Source organism: Anas acuta, chromosome 1 (genome assembly GCF_963932015.1).
Source record: "Anas acuta chromosome 1, bAnaAcu1.1, whole genome shotgun sequence".
Classification (NCBI taxonomy): Eukaryota; Metazoa; Chordata; class Aves; order Anseriformes; family Anatidae; genus Anas; species Anas acuta.
This window is the reverse complement of record NC_088979.1, coordinates 147400399-147423507: the sequence shown is the minus strand read 5'-3', so window position 1 is coordinate 147423507 and position 23109 is coordinate 147400399. Positions and strand designations below refer to the sequence as shown.

General features: G+C 38.7%; 1 protein-coding gene across 2 annotated transcripts; it reads right to left on the bottom strand.

Moving 5' to 3' along the window:
- Positions 1–2622: 2622 nt before the first annotated feature.
- On the bottom strand, positions 2623–23018 carry HCFC2 (host cell factor C2). 2 transcript variants are annotated; one of them, XM_068664192.1, is made up of 16 exons: positions 22805–23016; positions 21028–21176; positions 20479–20639; positions 19250–19458; positions 18681–18765; positions 17561–17664; positions 16794–16982; positions 15350–15535; positions 14831–14934; positions 13662–13824; positions 12489–12689; positions 11215–11285; positions 9852–9989; positions 7650–7835; positions 6464–6749; positions 2623–5599 (listed from the first exon to the last, which is right to left on the bottom strand). In XM_068664192.1, the coding sequence occupies exons 1-16, from the start codon at positions 22968–22970 to the stop codon at positions 5574–5576; spliced, it is 2424 nt and encodes an 807-aa protein (XP_068520293.1). In that variant the 5' UTR covers positions 22971–23016; the 3' UTR covers positions 2623–5573. The 2 variants fall into 2 exon arrangements, with proteins under 2 accessions (XP_068520293.1, XP_068520284.1); XM_068664183.1 differs by lacking the exon at positions 2623–5599 and having other exon boundaries at positions 5606–6749; positions 22805–23018.
- Between the last annotated feature and the right edge of the window lie 91 nt (positions 23019–23109).

Genomic DNA, 23109 nt, shown 5'->3' with positions numbered 1-23109 from the left:
TGGTACCCCTCCATACAAAGCAACACAAAAGCTGCAGGCACTCACCTGCTTCCTATGGAGCCCACTCCATGATGAAGTGCTGGTTTATTTCAGAAGTCCCCTCCCTACATGCAAAACACAATAAAGAAATAATTATAAAATCATTGCTAGAAAATAAGCATTTGGGGTACTTCATGCCACTTGAAGTTATGAGTGCCTACTCACACCTACACATTTTTTGTTAAACTACCCTGAAAGGCAGTTGGAGTTCCTGGAGTGGGAATAAAAGTGTTTTTGCACAGTTACACTGTTTAAAGGTAAGAAATATGGCATTGAAATATACCTGCAGTGATAAGAAAGCTTAGCAAGCGACCTTGTAAAATGCAGACAACCGGGCTCCTTAGAGCAATTAGGCAAAAATCAGGGTGTCAAGCCAGGTAAGTGAAGAAGCATTGCCACCTCCAACAGGAAAAAAAATCAAAAGAAATTTGAAACTTAACAGGCTGGCAGCTGAAGGCCGTGTATTGTCTGTGAAGCACTGGACAGGTTGTGAACCCGGATAACCCAGTAAATGGGGAAACAGGGGAGGGGCCCGGTCATTGAGAAATAAAATCTATGAACTGTGCTGTGTGCCCAGGAGGTGTGCTCCTCTTGTGGGACGCCCCCCACTGCAATTGCCAATAAAAATGCTGCTTCACTGAGATCCTCCCCTGAGCCTGTTACTGGCTACGGCGTTTCTCACACTGGCAAAAGGCATTTACCTGAGAGAAGGAAGGGATTACAGGAGGGCACACACAAACCCGGGGACCTGGTGGTCGTGAACCTCCTCCTATGGCACACACCCAGCACATCTATTTTAAGAACCTCTTGGAAATATTTTTTTTATGACTTTCATGTGTGGCTAGCAGCATTTTATAATTCTGCCAGACACAGAAATAACTCTCCCGACACTACTTACCATTTGGGGCACACTGAAAAAGCCTTCTTCCCTTTCTCTCTTTGAAGATCCCGTATCCGAGCTTTAATTTCCACTTTAAAGAGCTGCTCTACCAACTTAGGAATTATGTCTCACATTAAAAGCAGATGCTCGTAAGAAGCAAAGGTTTCCTCAATAAAACAATGACAGCAAAACAAAACTGGTCCCAATCAAGTAGATTATTTTGGGGGAGTATAAAACCAACAAGCACTGTGAAGTACCTCGGGCTTCTGAGGGACTTTGGGAACCGAGCAAGGAGGAGGCACGCTCTGCCTTTGTAGATGCTGGGTTTTTGTAACGTAACATTAGGCACACATGGTTGGGGTTGGGCATATGGAGCCAACAGAAATCTCTTGGGCCTTCCTCCTGTCCCAGCTCTCCTCTTCCTTCCTCTTTGTGGAGCTGTTTAGCTCCAAAAAATCTCATAACATCCATTTAAATTCAGATTAAAAAAAACGGGTGCCTAGAGCAAGCCCATCCTCCTACGTTCAGCTGACTTCTGGAAACTGAAATAAAAGGGAACTCAACTCAGCTTCAGATCAATGGAAAAATGCACCAAAGTTTTTCGCAACTACTACCAGGAGGAGGAACACATCAACTGCTCAGGCAAGACCAGCAGTTCATGCTCCACCCTTGCCGTGGGAATCTCAGAAAGCTCCAGCGGCAGAACTGGAAGCCACAGAATAAAAGCCCTGCCCTTTGGCTCGCTAGAAAATGTTATAAAAATACACTAGAAACCAGTTAACACTATGAGGGAAAAAACAACGATAGCTCTGAACGGGTTTTAGGATAAATTCACATAGAAAATTCAAGTCACCCTTAATGAGAAAATAAGTTACATTCGGAGAATTTTAGAAAGGAAAAAAAAAACAAAAACACCACGTTGTGGAAATTCTTCATTGATTGCTTAGGATGTCCCATTTGTTATATTTGTTATCCACTAATACAAGGATCACAAACAATTGAAAATAAAACATTTACCCTATTACAGTAGCTGGAGCACAACAAGGGAATCAATTTGGAGCGGACAGCTTTTAGTAGTTCGTCATGTGAATTCTCTTAAAGAGGTCCAGAAACAGCTCTGGAGCCCTTTCAGTACACTCGATCTCCTCCTCTGCTTTTAGAAGCAAATCTTACATCCTTCCCCAGGAGACTCCCATAGTCAACTGCAGCTTGAGCTCAGCAGCTTGCCCCAAGACCCCAACATTTGAGCAGAGCTGGAAGCCTGCTGGGTGCGCTCAATGCTCATTCAAGTCCCTTCCTTTTAACAACCTGTAACAAAGCAACACCAAACTCTTTGCCAATCACTTTGAACAGCACCAACAGAGCTCTTCTATAAAGGAAAGCAATTTTAAATGTTCCTGTCCCAGATGGGGGCCAGCAAGCTGCATGGCACAAAGGCACGGAAGGGGGCAGAGAACAGGTGAGGAGTGCAGCAATTGCAGCAGAAGGGGTGGTGGGAAACTGGGGAACCACAACTAGGGAAGAAAAAAGCAACCAGACAAACCATCACGCAACCAAGAAGTCACTTGGGTAGCACTTTTTATGGAAGAGCAGTACTCAGTATTACATGGCTCATCAAGAAGCCCTTATTTCTCCCCAAGACCAACACACTCGCTCTCTTCTCTGTATTATCCCCTCAGAAGAAGCAGACGTACACTTCACTGTTTACAACGCATTTGATAGGACAACCACTTTATTACAAAGAACAAACAATGCTTTGAAATAAGACTGATCAACTTTAATTGTACAAAATGTCAGTTTCCTTGTAGAGGTCATTAAGTAACAGGCTGTAAGACTAAGTTCACGTCAAATTCGCTATCCTGAAATATCAGATAACAACAGTAATACTTATTATATCTTCAGAATTTATGGCATGATCATGTGCTCTACTCCAAACTACATTCAAAAGATATTGCTATAATTACTTTGAAAACACAAAGTGTAGGTTATCGTTCACTCTATTTCCACTTCCACAAGAACCTTCTCAAGGTGAAGTTGTAGCAGCGCCTGCCGTAACCGGCACAACTGTCCTGCACCGACGGTCACGTCACAACTGCCTTGGCAAGTTCAGCAAACCCAGACATTTCTGCAACACGGGTACTGCCGCCTGATAGATTTCAGCTTGTTACAGGTCATTTAGTGACTTAGGAAATGAGTGGATAACACGGATTCTCAAGGAGCTGATGTCAACAGTCTTGCAAATGAATTTTAAATCAAACAATCAATATTTGTCTGATATCTAGTTGATAGGCAAACAGGTGAGATTTAGACATGTCCTAAATACAGTTCTAAAACAGACCACAAAGTGTATTTTACAGCATGTACCACAATTTCATTTTAAAGTAAAACTGCAAGGAATTGAAGATTTGCATATGATCACTATTCAACATCACCCAACTTGGACAAAGAAGAGAAAGTGACATCTGATGTCTAGTCAGTTGAAGAAAGCACACTTACAAGGAAATTATACTTTCATTGAAAACGCCACAGTTTTACCCTTTGGTAGTTGTGACATACCCACTGGAAAAGAAATTGTGCAAACCATGTGAAACCAAGTGCAAAAAAACTTCACCCAGACATACCCAACAGATTTTATTCTTAAATAACAACTCTACAATCACAGCTATCAACCAACAAAATCAAAGCCACAAGTGTTTTCTCTAAAGGCTTCTTTCACAGTACTAATAAGAAAAACCAAGTCATATTTTTCTAGTTAACAGCTCGTGTACAGTGTTACTTTTAGTTATCAGACAGTATTGGTAGTGAGATCATACCTGATGAAATGGACCATTAAAACACAAGTATTTTAAAGCCAGTTAACTTCAGGAAAAATTCCTATACATTCATACTATAAACACTGTTTAAAGTGAATCTGGGATATCCGTCATTGTCATAATCACGGGATTCTTCTCTGGAGTAAAACCGTGTGTGTTACTCCCGTGCCACAATTAACACTATTATAGCAATTTATGGTCCCCAGCACTTTTTATATGCTATTATAGCATGTGATGCGTTGCAATAATTAAGGCTGTATCAGCACTTCTGTTACAACCCTGACTTTCAGGGTAGCTAAAACTTGGCTATAAAATCTGCTCTGGGATACTTGAGCTGTTAAATCTCTTAATATCTTAGCGATACTTCTCCCACCAAACCAGGCACATCAATTCATTTAGTTTATTTATTTACAAATGCTGTTAAGACAAATTTAACTGGCAGAGGCAAGTAATTCTACCTTGATGTATATTGTATTTTGGCATTCAGGGTAAAATTAAAGTGCAAAGTATAAACTTCATTGCACGGTAAAGAAATTTAGATTTTATTTTAAAATAAATCTTAGGTGCCTCAATCTATTCACCTAGTGACCTTGTCCAACTCAGCCATTTTCCTCTACACTTTGGTAAACATAGGTTTCTATATAGATACATAAATAGCATTTAAAATGTTTACCTTTATTTCACTACTGTGAACAAATTTTTCATCTAGCATAGGAATGGATCAACCTATTCCTAGAAGTAATGCTTGTTGAATTTATCAGCTAGCTAGTTAATGTAAAATGATGCATAGTAAAAGGGAGATACTGAACTTGATTGGTAGAATATACTGGTAAAGCAAACAAGCACTTAAGAAGATTAACTGGAATAAATATGTCGAAAGTTGCCATACGATATGTGCAAAATTGCTTACCATGTATTCTAAACTTTGGTTAAAGTTTTCAGATTGAAGTTTTACAGAAACGTTATGGAAGCAACACAAGTGATTACAAACACAGGAATGAGGTAAGTTATTATTAGTGCAAAAAGCAAGCATATGCTAAAAGCAAAGCATATGGATTTAAAAAAAAAAAAAAAAAGAGAATGAATCTCATGGAAGTTTTAATACAAGACCAGAAAGGTCTCTTGTAAACATTGGTATTTACAAGTTGAAGATTTGTACAACTACAAAAGGATAATTCTAAATATTAGTAGTGCATTTACAATGAATTTATGTTTGTTTTTTTGTTTTGTAATAAGACAAATGACTAAGTATCTTTTTCCTTTTAAATTTTCAGGGGATATCTTTCAGGATTAAGATATTTGTTACAAATAGTAGAAAAATCATTTCTTTACAAAAAAAGTATATATTAAAATATTTATACATTTTAAGTTACTATATAATAACTGGAAATTTTTGCCTTGTACTCAGACACCACAATGAAGAATGTGGTATAAGAAACTGAAATCAAACAATTTGCTCATTTACCAAATCTTTTTGAGTTATTTATGCAAAATCTCTAGCAATCATGGGGACTCTACCTCAAACAGTACTGCATATGCCAATTTATTTTTTTTGTATTTGAAACTTTGTGTGTATATATATATATATATTTAATATTTTAACTATCGCTACCAAAAAGCTACTGGATAGAGTATGGTCCTCCACCCCACCATCTTCAGTATAGCTTCCATATGGTACTCATACCTGAGCAAGGCTCTGTAACGCTGATGTCTCAAACGTAAAAAAGGTTATATATTTTAAGATAAAAACAATGCAAAAATAAAATATTTGTAGCATTTACAAATAGTACAAGAGTTACATTAAACACTACATTCGAAACTTGAAATTTATTATCTTGATTCTACTTTGAGCTTGATGTTTTCATATCTGCAAAAAGAAGGAGACATTGTTAAACATTTCATAATTTAACTTGTGTACATGGTCAAATGCTGTCAAACAACTCCTGTTTCATAGTTCTGGGATATATAGCTCTGGGATCAGGGTTAAAACAGCACTAGAGTACTGAACAGTAGGAAGACAACTTCACTGTTGCTGCCCATCTCAGAAAACTACACTCAAAACAACCAGAGGTGTACTCAACAGTTCACTTTCAACTGCACCCTGTGGACCCCAGCGCAGGGACTGGCAGGACACCCAAGCCCATCCAACAGCCCGCTACTCCCCGGAGGGTGGGAATTTCAAGTTGATCCATTCCCATCCCCAACTAATCATAAATTTGAGTGTAGGGATGAGATGACAAAACCCATTCCTACTAGCTCTAATACAGACTTTAAAGGGTACATTAAATCACAAAAATGCACTTTATGTCACTTTATGAAAAATTATTTCGATAAGGAAGGGGTAAAGACTGGGGAAAAAAGAACTACATTCCTGCATATAACAGGATTGCTTACTAAAAAAAAAAACAGAAAACTCCTAAGCTGAAGTGAAGTCCAGGGAAATCAGAAGTTTACTGGCAGTTTATTATTTGAGAAACTCAGTGAGGTTCAATAACCAATGCTCAGTACTTGCTCATCTTTGCTCATGAACAAATCCCATCTCTCAATGTTACGCTAAAGTTAACAACCACCTTTTCCTAAAACTTCTACAAAGAACAAAGTGACATTTCACTGCTGAGAAAAGTGCACTGCTGAGACATGCGCCGCTGAGAAAAGTGCTGGTTGTAGAAGCACAATCAGCTATTTTCTCTGCCACAGCCCACTTAAATGCTGTGTCTGACACTGACTTTACCTTGAAGCCATCGAACTTGTGTGGCCGGTCCATATCCCCTCTCATTCTTGGCAGAAATCCTGAACACTATAGCAGGTCGTGAAGTGTAATCAACGTGAGCATTTGAAAGCTGGGCAGCTGTCACTATACAAGATGTCTTAAGCCCACAGTATATTCTCATAAATACAAGCTGATTTGGATTTTCCTGTAACTGTGTGGAACGGATTGCTAAGTAGGCAGAATATTCCAAAATATTTCCAGAAGGTGAAGCTGGAGGCTCCCAAGAAAGATGAATACAGTCTACGCTCTGAAGAAAAAGAGAAAAATATGATACTATTCAGCTAACCATTAGACACTCAACTATATATAATACAAACAGTTATAAATACATAAAAACCTAAGGTGCATCTTAAACTTCTCACCTATTCTGTTATTCTTTATTCTAAAATTAACCTTTTGTTTCTTTCTTCTGGTACTAATGCAGAATCAACACAGATGCCAAAGGATATTTTGGAAAATAAGAATGCTTATTTTCTGATCCATTCTTTCAAAAAAGAATGACTTCTAAATACAGGTTTATTTATATGCGTGGATGTACCAAATTTTCACTAGTAAAAAAGACAGTATGTCAGGCAAGCTGAAACACTAGACAATAAAACACATCTACCATTAAAACAAGTTACAAACCCCAGAAAAACAAAGAAAATTGCCAAGTATTTTTAAGGTGGAATTCGTTGGGTTACGGGTTTGTAAAAAGTTATCTGTTTGAAAGTTCGCAGTTTTAAGAGATGAAAACACGTTAGCTTATCAAATCATTACCCAGAATTGCCCTTTGATTTTACCAACATCACTGTTGTTTTATGCAAAAAGACTAAAACCTAATCATCCTTTGGAGGCAAATTTTGTTTTAAACATGGTAAACCCCTATAAAATTAAGAATGCAGGAAAAGAAAACAATGGGAAAATTATCAGACAATTGAGATGTATCTTGCAACATGATCATTATGTTTTAAAATATTTTTTATCAAACTTCTTAAAGAATATTATGTTGAGCAGAAGTCACTGACTAAACATTTGACACTATTCAACACTTATTTTTTCACTTAAAAAAAAAAAAAAGCCAAAACTAGCCAAAAACAAGAGTTCCATAATTAAGTTTGTGAACAGAATTTTATGCATCAGAACAAGAACTATTTACATTTCTCACCTTGGTGATTTTGACTGTTGAAGGAGCTCCGGGAAAACCTGGAATACAAGTCTTGAATTCACTGACTTTACTGAAAGGCCCAACACCACAGCCATTAATTGCAGCGACTCTGAACCTGTACACTGTGCCTGGAAAAAGATCCTGTTTCTTAAGTAATCTGTAGTCTGGTACATTTGCATTTTCCAGCTGAAAATAAAGCAATGTTTGTGTTACTTTTAAAAGTATTCTAAACAGAATTAGCCTAAAAAAAAAAAAAAAAAAAAAAGACATGAGGTGGGTAGCAATAAACTGAGATTGTTAAGTTTAATTGAAACCCAAACCTGATCTAGTGCTTTTGTATTTGAATCCGAAAGTTTCTGACTGAGGCACTAGCCTGCCTCAGAACAACTCCTCCAAGAACAATTCCCTCTCTCCAAATAACATGAAAATCCCAGACATTTAAATTGAACTACAGTTCTTGTTTAGATTTACTTTGGAAAGTAAAAATAAAGTAGCATTTCTAACTGTATAGCTTATTACTTAATTACTATACTCCTCTGTCCTCAGAAATATATTTATTTGAAAATTACTTATTCCTACAGTTAAGAGTTGCAATTTATGAATAGGTAACTTAAATGTTTTTAAAGAGAAGCAGACTCAGTAAGTTAGTAACAAACAAGTTTCTGAAACATCAGGTGCTACTCTATTTCCTTGCTTAACACATGCATTGATACATCTTTGAAGCTTCCTATTGAACTATTTTCCTCTTGAATAATGTGTAACAAATCACAATATAAACACTGTAAAATATACTACATATACTCTTTAAAACTGGTATGTGGAATATCTATAATGAAGTGTTTTCAAAAAAAACGTTCTGTTCTTTTGTGTTTTAAGAAAATCTGTTGGGGTAAGACAGCACCTTGAATACCTTCATCTACTGGGGTAAGACAGCACCTTGAACACCTTCATCTACTCTAACAATCTACTCAAACACCAACACAACAGCTTTTGTCTAACCCGTGGTTAAGACTGAAAGCTGTTCTCCATGAAACCCCCTCTTACTAAAAACATCTAAGTTCTAACAAGGTTTAAAAACCATCACTATCAACAAAAAGCCATGTGCCTGAAGCTTGTTCTACTCTTTGTTTGTGAAGGTTTCTTTTTTTATACAACCAGTCCTATAAATACATTCTTGAAAATTCTTGATAGGTACCTTATATAACAGGACAGCATAGTCAGTATTTACAGAAGTACAGAGAAGACTGAGAGGTTTGGAGAGTGCTCAGGTTGCCTATTAATACACACATACGCAGCAGAGGTTAAAATCTATCCATGAGTTTTATTTTCTCTTACATGTCCCATCTGCCAGTAAGATACGTAAGCTGCTTACTAACAGGTAAAGTGCTACAGGTAAGGCAGAGACCTGTTCTGGCAGAAGGAAAGCATGGCTAAGTAAATACTTAGCGATTTGCTGACAGACAGGTTCCATACAAGGAAGCAAATGCTGATTTCTGAGTTTTGAAATCAACTCCTGTATCTTTTAAAGAGAAGCAGCCTCCTGGCTGTAGGTATTTCTGCCCATTTAAGTGACATACAGCCATCAGTTTTTTTTCTAGTCCACTTGGACATCATTAATCTACACTTTCACTACCAAGACTACAAAGGCTTTGCAGATTACTGGTGTATAGTGTTTTCCCATACAAACTTCCATATTTAACAACGTTATTTTATAGAAAAAGAATTCAAAAGCCACTACTCTTCCACATCTAGTCTTTTTAAACATTCTGGACTGTTACTAATATCTTTAAAAATGTATCCTTGAGACAGAGAGGAAACTGACTGAAATATTTCAGTACTGTATGAAAATAATATATTTCAAAGTTCTTTATTTTTAAGAGTTTTTACTGTTATGAAATGTCATGAAGCTGAAAATTCCTTCCTAAGGCTACAAATAGAAATACGGAAAGAATTAGTGATGGTACAATAAGATGTTCCATATAACTATACAAAAAACAACAGGAAAAAAATGTATCTGGTTTAGGAAATAGTAAAAAAAAAAAAAAAAAAAAAAGCCAAATATGTCAGGAACTTTGATCTTAAAACTCCTATAAGCACCAGTTTGTATCACAAAGTCCCACATTTTGTCATTAAACATATGAACGAACACTGGATTCCAAAACACTTGTGTGCAAGGTCTGTCAGAGAAAAATTAGCAGCTACCTTGTTGGAGTTGCTCAGTGTTTCCTCTGGCAGCAAGTAGAACTGGTTCACTGTAGCACTGTTGTTCTTAAAAATTCCAACATCATACCACTGCCGGTCTCTTGTTTTCACCGGTGCCATCTGTCGTTGTGGAGTTTTCTAGTATTTGAAGAACACGTTATGTAGACCATCCATACACTTTAATGTAATATAAAAAACACATTTCAAGACTCTAGTGTATGTGCAGGAGAATCCCCTTTCATACCAGTAAATGACTTCCTTATACTTTAAGTGAATGTGCATCTGTTACTGAAATACTGTTCAAAACCAACTGGTTCTCAAGTATTTAGATTCAGTCATCATTTAGAAAATATGAAAGCTGTAGATGGGACGTCATCTCTGACATCCTAGTTTAAACGGGAAGGGGAAGAAGTTTACAGCTGTAGAACTAGGTGTGTGTAGCAGCCGGCAGTTGTGAGTTAATTTTGCTCAGAGGCCAGAAAGAACACTGCAATGTGGTTGTACACCAGCAGGTCCACCTGGGATTCTGCTGCATCTCAGCCCCAAACATACTCCCTTGAAAGCAGCTACTAAATTCACTTGCATCTCAGATCACGGCCTCCACTGTGGCATGGGGCAATGGTTGTGGAGGGCATGAGAACTATTCCTGACTGGCCCAGAAAGACAAGCTGCCTTTCTTGCTTGTCTCCAGGCACCAAGGAGGGTGCTCGCAGTGCTGCCCAGCGCAGACGGATGATGTTCCTGCTAGCATGGAAGAGGGGCAGGAGTGGCAGCTGCTATTGGCAAAAGCACCCCAACCCTTCAGTAGCAGCTGCTTCTTCCCACCCTTAGCTCCACTCTTTTGGTGGCATCTTGGTTTTGTGTATTAAGTTGTAAGCAGGTGAAATAGGAGGCATTTACTTTTTTTCAGGCAGTATTTACAGCTTGCATAGCCAGTCCCCATCTCCTCTAGGGAAAAACATCAAGATGTCAGTTCAGTTATGTTTCAAACCTACAGATCAGCAGCTAACACTATATCTGATCTAATACATATTTTAAATTCACTTGTGCAGACAGAAAAACATTTTACATTTGCACATTATACAGCAGAAAGACCGCTCCACTGTGCCAGTCAATAAAAATGATTCAACAGCTGAAACACATACTTGGAGCTCCACCTGAATACACAACTGCTACTTAGATTCAAATCTAACCCGCACAATGAAATTAGTTCACAACAGAAAATGTTTACCCTGTATTATTCACTTCAAGCCCTAAATATACCTTGCTTCTCTTTCAAAGAGATACAATTAAAGAAAAACAGAAGAGCCCTTACAACTAACCAACAGAGCAACAGAACTTAATTATACTTATGCAGACTTACAGAGGAGTGTGAATCATTTGTCTGTCCAGTATTGACCCTTGTTGAAGGCATGATATAAGCAGTTTCAGCAGCTAGAAACAAAAAATTACACTTAAGTTTGTTTGTTTGTTTGTTTTAACAAATTAAGCTTTATACACAAAGTCCACATAATATAAAAGCTGACCTCAATAGTCATTTACAAGTGTTTGCTGCAAATGTCTCAAAGCTCTTTTGCATGCAGTTTTATTTGTAACATGAAGGACTAATTTTGGTTCGCTTTATATTCAGAGAACAATTATAAGAGCCTGGCACTGCAGACAGCTACAGATAATAGAGACAGGACTCAGAAAATACTAAAATACGACAGAATTATGAAGTCAGTACGAAATATTTGTGAACAAGTAATAAATATCAGATTGAGGCGCATACTGATGACACAGTATGAATTGCCTAAGGATGAAATCTTAACACACTGCTTCAGAAATAAATACAGTTTGAATTCTGAATAAGAGCAATTAATCTTTAAACAAACCTAACAAATGGGAAAAGAACATTTACTAAATTTGAAATTGAATCTTAAAGAAAAAAAAAAACAAAGCACATGAAAAACTAAAGGGAATATTAGTATTCTATACTTGTGTTTGTTTTTAAAAAAACAATACTCTTTGGTAAAAATTACACTACTTGTATTCAGTAAGAGAATACTTTAGCTAACACTCAAAAGAAAAGCAAGCACAGCCTGTTGATTTTCATGAAAAACAGAATTGGAAAAGCGTTTATGTTTAGTTTTTGTATTGGTGCTTGTTTTATTTACTTCAAGCATACTGTGAAGAGGTCACCACCTTCGGCTAGTGGTGAGCTAGCCACAGCCACATAAGCTGGCCACACTTGTTACAGGGGTCAATTGTTTAAAATCAAAACCATGTAAGGTTATTATCCGTAGACTTTTGCTGATGAAAAAAGCAGACAATCACTGAATGAAAGCAAATATCCTACAGGCAACAAAACTGGCTGCCACTGCTGTTTAAAAAACAGGCTTCTGCATAAACGAAGATTTAAAAGATTTTTCACTTACAGGAAACAGTTGTTTACAAGAATATAAAAGGAATATCCTGATTTTAAAAGATGTGTAAATCATAGCAGAGATCATTCAGGCTGCCCAAGGTCCTCCATGGCCCAAAGCCCTATCTCAATCCCAGGTACTAGCCAAGATGGGAATCCCACCACACTACAGGAACTCTGATGGCCTTAGATATATATGGCTCAAAATACAGTATGTGAAACACATTTCAAACCTTCAGATTTTGAATTGAATGTTGTTAGTGAAGTTTCATCTTTAACAACTGCCCCATTTGTACTTGATGATTCAGTTTTAACAGCCTGCTGGGTTACCATAGTTTGTGTGCTGGAGACAGTACTGGATACAGAAGCATCAGGCATTACAGTTCTTTTGTCCAAGTCATGTAATTCACCTACATTTGCTGAAGTCTGAGGACCTTAGAAAAAGAAAATATTAACCAGAATTCAATACTGATGACACCTAACAAGTCTCAACTTGATCTAATGGCTTTAGTTTCACATAAAAACAGATATTAGCTCAGGCTTAGACTAAAATAGATCAGATTATATGCATTGCTAACACTTTCTTTATGTAACTAGCTTAATAAGAACTTGTCTGGATAGTCATAACCAAATACATGTTAGCAGTTGTATTCAAATAGCAATTTCATTTGTGCTAGATGTATTCTGTATCTATCCTTTCTTAACCAAATTGGGGGAAAAAAAGTATTCACACAAATGAATATCACAGCTTCATAACAAGCAATTTCATATTAGCATCAGTGGAAGTCTATTTCTTGCTCAGCACTAAGATCCCGAACTTCCACACAATAATTAAAACACACTGCAAAGAAAATGAAAAATGTAACACCACATAAATTACATAGAAGTCAAAAATAAACAGATCAGGTGCGTGGGCCTGGATTCACCCCGATGAACTTTCAGTGAAGTGCCTATATCAGCAACTAGTCAGTTTCTTTTTCCTCTGTAGCCAGAGAAAAACATGCTCCTCTCTATGTCATCTACAATTTTAAATAGGCTAGTAACTTCTCATTACTAACAGGCAGGGAAGTACTATCAAAGGAGCCTTGAGTTACTATAACCTTACCTAGTACAATAGATCTGGTACTGTCCATCTGGTCTTTGATGTTAAGAAGGGCTATTTATGTTTAAACAGACACATTTGCCATCATAATATTGAATATATTAAGAATTTTCTCTTGTGATACTTAAAACAGCTTAGGATTTCCTTTTTACATTAATTACATATAGTAGTAACTAGCACAAGGATTTTTTTAAATGCATCTAAAATAATTATAAATTGCAAAACAGAAATAATCTTATTTTGTGTTTGAGATGACTTTTTAATTCTCACTTTTTAAATAATTTTTATTCTATAGATATCTTACTTGAAGTACAACCAGGCAAAAGAGAAGGGGCATTTGATTCTTTGAATCCTGTTGCATCTGCATGGTTTTTCATAGTCTCCTGTGTAATCTTGTTCTCAGGTGCTGCAACCTTTTCTTTTCCCTCTATTTTTAATAATGAGTTGGATGGAAGGGAAACTTGGACCTAAACATTAACAAATAAGTTCTTTTGGTTAACTGTGAAGTTTGTAAATTTCAGTCGCAAACATGGCATGAAAACGCTTGCTCAAAAACAACAAAAATCCTCTGACCAGTCCCCCAGCACTTTAAAATACAACAACCAACCAACCTCACAATCCACATTATTCTAGCCATCGTAAAACAAAGACTGAAACTAAGTTAGCTTGGAAATGTCTCTGTCCCACGCTACATTTTATCTGAGTGAGCTCACATTCTTATCACACAGAAGCTCATTAATGCATATATTTAGCCTATTGGGGTGGGGAGACAGGGGTTGGGATAGGCAGGGGGCAAAATCGCAATTAAAGAGGCTTTCAACCACTGATTTCCTGGCACATATCTAAGATAGTTCTACTGTTAGTAAAATTCACAGTGCTTCCACATGTGTTTTCTGCAAGAACACATTATGAATTCCATACAGATCTAAGGGCTTACACAGTTAAGAAAAGGTCTACATTATTAAAAATGGGATCCTTTAGCCAGAGTTTTTCCTCTCAGTTTCTTTGTTATTGGCAAAGCAGTGGAACATGTACAACTGCACAGCCAGAATACGTAATAATTGGGTTTATACTGCAGTAGAAACTGCTAAACAGAGCAGCATGAAAACCTAAACTAAGAAGGAACATGCATTATCCTTTTTGCTTCCCACATGAATTTCACCAACATTTTGAGGGTGACAAGTGTTTCTCCTGTTATCAGGCTCCCAGTTAGTTTTCTGGAAGCCAACACAGTTGCAGTTTGCTCTCTGTATTACCAGAAAGAGGACTTGAAAGACTGTGTCAATCATCAAAATAAGAAGGATGTAAAAAAGCATAGACAACCACTTCAGCAGGTGTCTGTTGTTGTTTGATTTGGGAACTTCCTAAGGTCTAAGAAATAGGTAGGGACTTCAAAAACTGAGAAGGTGTTTTGGCAGTTCTCTTGCTTCCCACACTACTTTGCCACTTAGGCGTTTTTCTGTTCACACTTACATTATTAGGAATGACATTATTTGCTTGGCTGGGATGATCCACCTTCAGTTCTGGACAAGGGACACTAGTCAATGATTGTGGAGTTTGATGTAGAGAAGAGCCACCTTTCAGGTAAACAAAAACAAATCACAATCAGTTACATAAAACAGTATTAATGGGTGGAATCTATTCCAGTAAGCACGAGGGAGACATGAGGTTGCCTGAAGAATGACTTGGTTGTTAGACTGAAATGAAACTAAATGGCCAAACAGTCAATTAAAATCCCTTCCTCCTGTCCCCTTTCTCAAATCATGCCCAGTACTACACAAATATCTCCAGCATTCAGATAGCCAGAACTGACAAGAGGCAGGTTAAAGCTGAATTTTCCATAATTACGCTGAACATATTTTGGAAATATCAAAGAAATAGGGTATATCGCTCTTAGTCATCTTATTTAAAACAAACAAACAACTCAATTATTTACTCAAATCTCTACTCTGCCTTTGCACAAGCATTAGTGTAACGTGATCTGGCTACTACCTTGTGAACTCAGCATGGATGTCTCTGGAGCCCCAGTGCCAGGTATTCCAGCCGCTGATGGCACTGGTGAATCAGCATGTAATTGAAGAAGATAGCCTTCAACGGTAGGTACTTCATCCCATTTCACTTGAAAGGAGTTGGTTGTAGCTTTAATCAGCTGTACCTGTGATGGTGCTGGAGGTTTCTCTACAAGAAACCAATAAAATACAGGTGCCATATTTGAAATTGCCCCCTTTTAACAGCTTAAGAAATATCTACATAAAGCAAGCAAAATCAATAGCTCCCTTTTCACTTATGTATAATATGCACCAAATTCAACAAGAAACATTGTCAAGTGTGCCAAATCGAGCACAGAATTATAAACTGACATTCTGAAGTGTTCAAAAACGCTGAATGTTTGATGCCTTTTCTTAGGGTTTTAATGGCTCTTCTGCTGCTGGTATGTCTTTGTGTTGTATATCCATCATCATAGACATTACAGTATGAAAGATTGTTTTCCTGTCTTAAAAGGCTATGTGTAGCTCTTTGGCTCCTAAAGCTTTACATGCTCCTAGAAGGAATTCACAGAAGACTGAACTTCCTTTTTGCTTGCTCTCTCTAGCTGAAGTGAACTTTCCCTCAAACTTCTGCACAGACTGAAGCCCAGGCACGATTCAATGCCAATGACCTGCTCTCCTCGCTTGCCCTGATGCCTGACTAGGTTGCACTCTTAAGTACATCCCTCCCCTGCCACTCCTTTACTTCTAACCTTTCTAAGGGGAGGGGAAAAAAGAAAGACAAAAAGAAAAAAGAAAAAATCTCCACTGCCCTAGATGTTTCACATTCTCCAATAACCATTCTAACACTTCTGCTTGAGCAAACAACTCCCTCCTGAAAGTGCTATTCTAGTTTCCTCACTCCTGATACCATCTCTGTGTCCTGCTAACAAACAAATATCCATCCTGTCAACTACTAATGAGTGATTAATACTCTCAAAATCCCCTACATCCCAGAACAATTTGGTCCTTTCTCTGATTCAACAGTATCTTTTTTCAGTCCAGGAGATGAGGAAGCAGCAGCAGCAGCAATGATCCCAAGAGAAGGAGGGGGTTGGTTAAAAAAAAATAAAAGGTAAGTAGTAGCAGAAGAGATCACTCTATAGAGAGGCCAGGAACTTTCAGTTTAGGTAAAACACCCTTTAGCACCTTTTATCTACCAACTATGGCATGCAATACAGAATCTAGCCACAAAGTTCTTTCAGGGGCTTTAAACATGCCCTTCTATTTTTTTCCATTTGAATTACAGCTGTAGTCTTCAAACAATCAACAGTGAAGCATGGCTTATTTGAATAAGCTTTAAAATTTAAAACACTTTAGTGCTTGCTAGAGCTTCTGAGCATTGATGATGCCAGCTTCCTATATATTAATAAAATATGGAACATATTTCTCATTTATTTCTGACTCACCAGTATCAAGGTACCAAAGATCTTTGCAGCAAACTTGATTGTTCCAAGCTTTTCTGTAACCATCTCTACCACTCCAGATATACAGACGAGTGCCAACCGCTACCGCACAGTGTCCTGCTCTTGGCCCTGGTAACAAGTTACTTTTGTCTTCCTGGCAATCTGAGATCAGACCTATCCATTCTGTGGTATCTAGTAAATGAAACTCAAAAACTTTAGTTTCTAGATGGATTTCAAAGCATGCAATACAGGTGTTAATACACTTAACTGCTCAGAGAAAATTAAAATAAATCACGTCTGTTTTTATAATGACCGCATTGGATTTTTTGATATTACGAACAGAAGGTCACTTTCCAATTCATTTGTAAGATACGCTCAGTTGATTCAGGATCAATTTTCTGACCTCTGGTCACCCATCTCAGATGAACAGAAAATCAGAAATTGAGGATTAAGGGACAGTTCAATCACAATTTAGAAAAAAAATGATTTTATGATCTTTCTTGTGTCCTACTATAAATGAAGAAGTGCTATCTATATTACCTAGTATTAAAAGTTGGATGAACAAAGATTTGCACCAGCAAACTTGCTGAATTATCAAAGAAAAAAAACACTTCTTAAGAAATATGAAAAAAGAAGGTATCTTTTGCAATCACCTATGCTTACAGCTTTCTATCTTAAAACTTATCTCAGGGTCTTTAGAATATTTAATCTACTCCATTAAGAAAGGATTAATTCAAAATGCCCACTCCAAGACAGAGAGAAACACTGACCCAAATTAAGATAACAAAATGAACCGGTACATTTCCATTCACCATCATGAGCAGAAATTTCACCTCCTGCTGACTGTGGAACCCATCCACCAAAAACATACATTCTGAAATATAGGAAAAGAGGGAAGAGGGAAGAAGAAAAGAAAAGTGAATTAACATTTCCAGACCTGCTGCATGTGCTCTCTCAAACTAGGACAAAACAGAAAATTTCCAGTGCTTTACAGTTCTTATTTAAATCAGATTTTGTGTCTTGCTGCAGACGTCTACCTTCTGGAAATTTTGAGTAAGTTAACCAATTAAAAATAAATAAAATCTCAAACAACTCCCCAGAAACAGAAGTTAATACTGTGATCCTTTTACAAACCACCAACCTGCTAATACTCTCCAGAAGTTGTGTGTTTACACGGAATTTCTATAGTCCTTTACTGTAGACCTCTCAATAAATCATTCTAAAGTTAGAAGACAGGTACCTAAGTCAGATATCAAAACCTGAAACCATAATGCAGGCTACAACCTAATAACATTATATATATAAAAAATGCTAAGCTCCTGTCTCAGGAAACAGTTTCTCACTTCTTCCCCACCCCCTGCCTCTTTCTCCTCACCCTGACTTGCAAACAGATAAAATGTACTGAAATCCATTTTGTCAGTGCTATCTGCCAAAACAAGTCATGCTGGCAAGAAGCAAAGAAATGAAGAACAGATTACAGAAAAACTGGTCCACAAAAATACAAAACAGCTTTGCCTAGACCTGAACTCTACTCTTTGGGTCAGTTTATTTGTGTACCTATTTCCCTGTCGCAGATTCAGAGGCACCAAAGTTGGCTCCTGACAGAGCCAGCTCAGGTCCAGCTGATACTGCCCCTGACTGCACAAAGATGCATAAAGGAGCTTGGAAAACTACTTGTGGGTTGGGCAGATCATCCCGCTGCATGGAAACACTGACGGTTGTGAACTCTAAATTAAAACCAGTACTTTTTAATTTCCACGGAGATAGGGTAATAGAAGTAGAAAAGCACTCTACAGGGCTGATGGTTTATACTGAGTAGTAGTGGATAAGCATCATCGTTCTCCTACTACGTGTACCTTTCTATAGTTGAGCTTTTAACAACAGACATACTTGTTTCCTATTACATTGGCCGTATGGAGACTGCGAGGAAGCGGAACTGTCCCTTTAGTTTCTGGTCTTGACCAGGTCATGGTTTCTAAAAGAAAAAGAAGAAAAATCTTCAATCAACTTATTACCGTGAATTTCTCAACTTAGATTTTAGGAATGTACCTCTAACATTCAACAAACCAAAATTTCAGCTTTTTAAGATGGACACTTTAAAAAAGAAAGTGCAGTAAAATCCATAAACAATTAGTCAGAATTTTCTATCAGTTTTCCAAAAGGATATATTAAGCTCATTTTTTAATGATTATTCAACTCTGTTATCACAGTGACATTCTTTAATGCAGCCTAAGAAAACAAACAATCTCACAGCATAACCCAAATCCTTAAGGATGAGGATAATAAATGCAAAAATAGATGCTGTATGCATCTCATTCCAAAAATTACAGAAGATTAATGCCATGGTTTAAGTCCCAATAACATCTGCACTACAGCATGCCATTAATCCTCACATACTTTAAATTTTCCTCATTGCCACTGAAGCCCCTGAACTGACTTCTACTGGCAGATGAACTCACCTATGTCAAGTTCCCAGAGATCATTAAGCCGACAGCCACACATCCCTCCGAAAATATACATCTTTGGACTTCCCAAATCTTTTCTGCAGTATACAATGGCGGTGTGAGATTCTCGGGGAGATGGCAAGATACCTTTTGTCACAGGAATACTCCAGCCAACAACTCCAGAACCATGCTGCAGCTCCAGTTCATAGAAATCATTTAAATATCTAGGGTATTATTGACACAGTATGAAAAATGTGTTTAAAAACATGATTTAAGTGAGTTTTAAATCCTGACTGCTTACAAGCATTACAACTTCTGCCTTGGAAGAGCAGAGAACTTTAAAATCCCAAAACATTCGATGGCATTGTGGACAGTATCAAAACTCAATGGATTTAAAACAACAACAAAAAAGAACTATTATAACTTGTTGCCTCTAAGGAAGGCACACCATACTTACATCATACTTCATATGCTATAGTTCGTGAAAGAAACATTCAAAACTGGTAAACAACGTTCTTAGCAGAAATTACCACATATGGATAAAGCTGGAGTAGAGTGTAAAGCTGTAGGAAATGCACTATGACATGGGACCTTAAAGAATTTCTGCAACTCTAAGGTAACAAAGGTGAAAAGGAGCTGGTTCTTTAGGCTGGCCAAGAGACAATTAGCCATGTGTTGATTAATCTATTGGCATGTTATTTTTAGATGACTTGAATCTTGGCATTCATGCTGAATACCTCATTTAACGAGCTTCAGATTGCCAGTTTGTAGCTCAGGGGATATAAGCACTCAACTGCAGGTGAGCATGGTATAAAATTTCACCCTTACAGTTCTGTTTGCTTATATTAAAGGCAACTGCAACTGTTACTTTAAAAATTTCCAGATTGTTTTCCAGAGCATTGTAGAAGGAACTTCCATTGTGAATTCCCTGATGACTCATGAGACTTTGCTTCTTTAAGTAAACCTCACATTCTTAAAAACATCCCTCAAAGTATTAAGGAAGAAAACCAAACCCTATTTAGTTTTCCCTCCAAAGGTGTCAGAGCTTTCAGTCTGTGTTCCATAAAATGGGATTAGCAGAAGAAATATTCAAGCTTCTTTGCGTGCAACGCCATCCATCCCACAACCAACCCAAATGCGGGTAGTCAGCAAGCAAGACAGCCTCCCTAGAATGTTCCTCTTCAGAACTGCTGCATCTAATCATTTATTTTTAAAGACATTGAATTCAAACCAAAATAGCATACCTGGGAACATTATTATTTGAATCCTCACTCTCATTTGCCAGGCCACCGAATAAATAGCACTTGTTACCGTATAAAGAAAAGCTGTGGCCAAGCCGAGGACAAGGTGGTGATCCAGTGGAAGGAGCTTGAGGTTTTACTTTTTTCCAGAGCCATCGACTTGCCTTAAAGACAAGAAATACATCCTGAGAAATATCTTCATTTATATTTGTTCATAGTCAATGAATTCAAATAATAGGAACACTCCTGGTATATTCTGTGAATGATTTTTAAAGAGCACTTGGCTTTTCTTAGGGCATACATTAACAGGGATACATAAAAGCTAACCTTCATAAAACATTAAATATTTTATACTTTGATTAGATGGAAGTCTTTTTTTCAAAGTTATTTATATTTCCTCCATCTTCAGAGTCTATTTAAAGAGTTTATTTTTCCTTGAGCAAAGCAAAGCTCATCTAACTGCACTCTGCAGTTGGTAATATAAAATGTTTTATTCCTAAATAAATAAACAAACTAGTCCTCAGAACTGGAACATTTTCATACGTTTCCTACCTGTAATTCATATAAATCATTACTGTATCTTCCATATTCAACCATTCCTCCAAAAACTAATATTCTGGTACCATCACAAACAAATCCGTGCGCTGCACAGCCCGGAGGAATATCTCCCCTTACAGCAGGAAGGAACCATTGATTTGTAGCTACAAGTAAAAAAAAGAAAAAAGAAATAAAAAAAAACACTGAGAAGGGAAGTATATTTTTAAACACCTCTACTTTCTAAAGAACTACCTTTTAACTGTCGATGACCATGAGTGGGCTGCTTAATACTACGTTTTTAAAATAAAAAATCAGTTTAATCCAATTTAAGACATTAGAACAAATACACACACCTCTATCAAACCAATGTTATTCAATATATAAATGAGCACGAGGTCACAGTAAGTCAGTTACCAAAAGCTGTTCAGCAATTTAATAGACTTCACGAAAAAAAAGTGGCACTCGGAGAGTGTTAGTCCTAGAAACAGAATTACTATAGCTGCAGCAGCAGCATGGCAGTGCGCCTGGACTTAATAGCCCTACTGAAAAACTAATTACACTATTTTGGGATGTTAATATCTACAGAGTACTGCACTGATACATGGGAAAGGAGAGGCAAGAATAGCAACTGAGACTGTCTGGTACCGTAGCATATTGTTGTTCAAAGTGTTTTGGAACTCCAAGAGATAGCTGTCTCCTTTTTCTAAGCTTTTTTCATGAATAAGAAGAGGAAACGCGTGAAATTAAAAGCTTCCAGAGAACACTGCTGTAGGGGATTAAGAGGTCCTCAGTGTGTCATCACGCTCAGAGCAGGAATAACGGGTGCCATCCCACACTCGGACACCCCAGGTGACAGCCCTACACCTGAGCCCTGAGGAAAGAGGTCAGATCGAGCCAAACCCACGTCCTGGGGCCGGAATGGCTGAGTCATGAGCAGCCCTTTCTGTCACTGCTGCAAAGGGGCAAACACCTTTGGAATCTGGGCAGGAAAATAAATGAAGTGGCATTAAGACTCTCTTAGAAGACATCTGCCACAACCATTGCTCTAAAAGACAGTGTAACCGCTTTATCTAAGAGCTTTACTTAGGTTACTTGTCGTAACGGCGAGGTTGAGAGATGGCAGCTTTCTGAAATGTGTCATCTTTAAGCTCTCACAGAATAATCCGCTTGGAAGAACTCTTAACACTATGCATTTTCCTCTTAATGAACTATATCCACAACATTTCCACCCTCACGGATCCTACCTCTAAACAAAAAAAAATAAATCGAAAGCCATTCAGCCAAAATCCTATGATCTTTTTGGAGTGTGGGGGGATACTTTTGAACGATTTTTAGCGGTCGGTGAGCTGTAAGGACGGCTGACGTGCTCTGAACTTTCACGCCTGGGGTGCATTTCACCTCAGGCCGAAAGCTGAGGCAGCTTCCTGCTGTCGGCAGCCTCCCAGCCCTCCATCGCGCCCAGCCGGGGCCCCTCAGCCCTCAGCCCTCAGCGAGGGCAGCGGCCGTTGGCGGCTTCCCGCCCCCACGGGCTGCGGGGGGCGGCCGCCAGAGGGGTACCTGGGCACGGCGCGGGCATCGCCCAGCGGGGGAAACCCCAAACGGGGAGGGGACGAGGAGCTCGGGGCGAGCCCGGGGGGCGACGAGGAGGAGGAGGAGGAGGAGGAGGAGGAGGAAGGAGGAGGAGGAAGGAGGAGGAGGAAGGAGGAGGCCCCCAGGGACATGGCGGCAGCGCCACCGCCCTCTCCCCACCGCCGCCCCCCGCTCCCCTGCCGCCCCGCCCCGCGCCCCGCACCCGTGTTGTAGACGTGCAGCTCGTCGGCGATGCCCTCGTTGCCGCCGCCGAAGATGATGACCAGCTCGCGGATGGCGACGGCGCGGTGCCCGTGGCGGGAGCGCGGCACCGGCCCCGTGAAGGAAGACACCCGCCTCCAGCTCAGCCCAGCGGCGGCCGCCGCCATCTTCCCGCCGCTCCCACAATGCCCCGCGCCGGCGGGCCGGGCCGCAGGGGAGGGGGTGATGGCGGCGGGGCCGGGGTGGGGGGGACAAGGGGGGAGGTGAAGGGGCGCGGGGTGGCCGCAGCCCCTCGGGTGCTGTTTG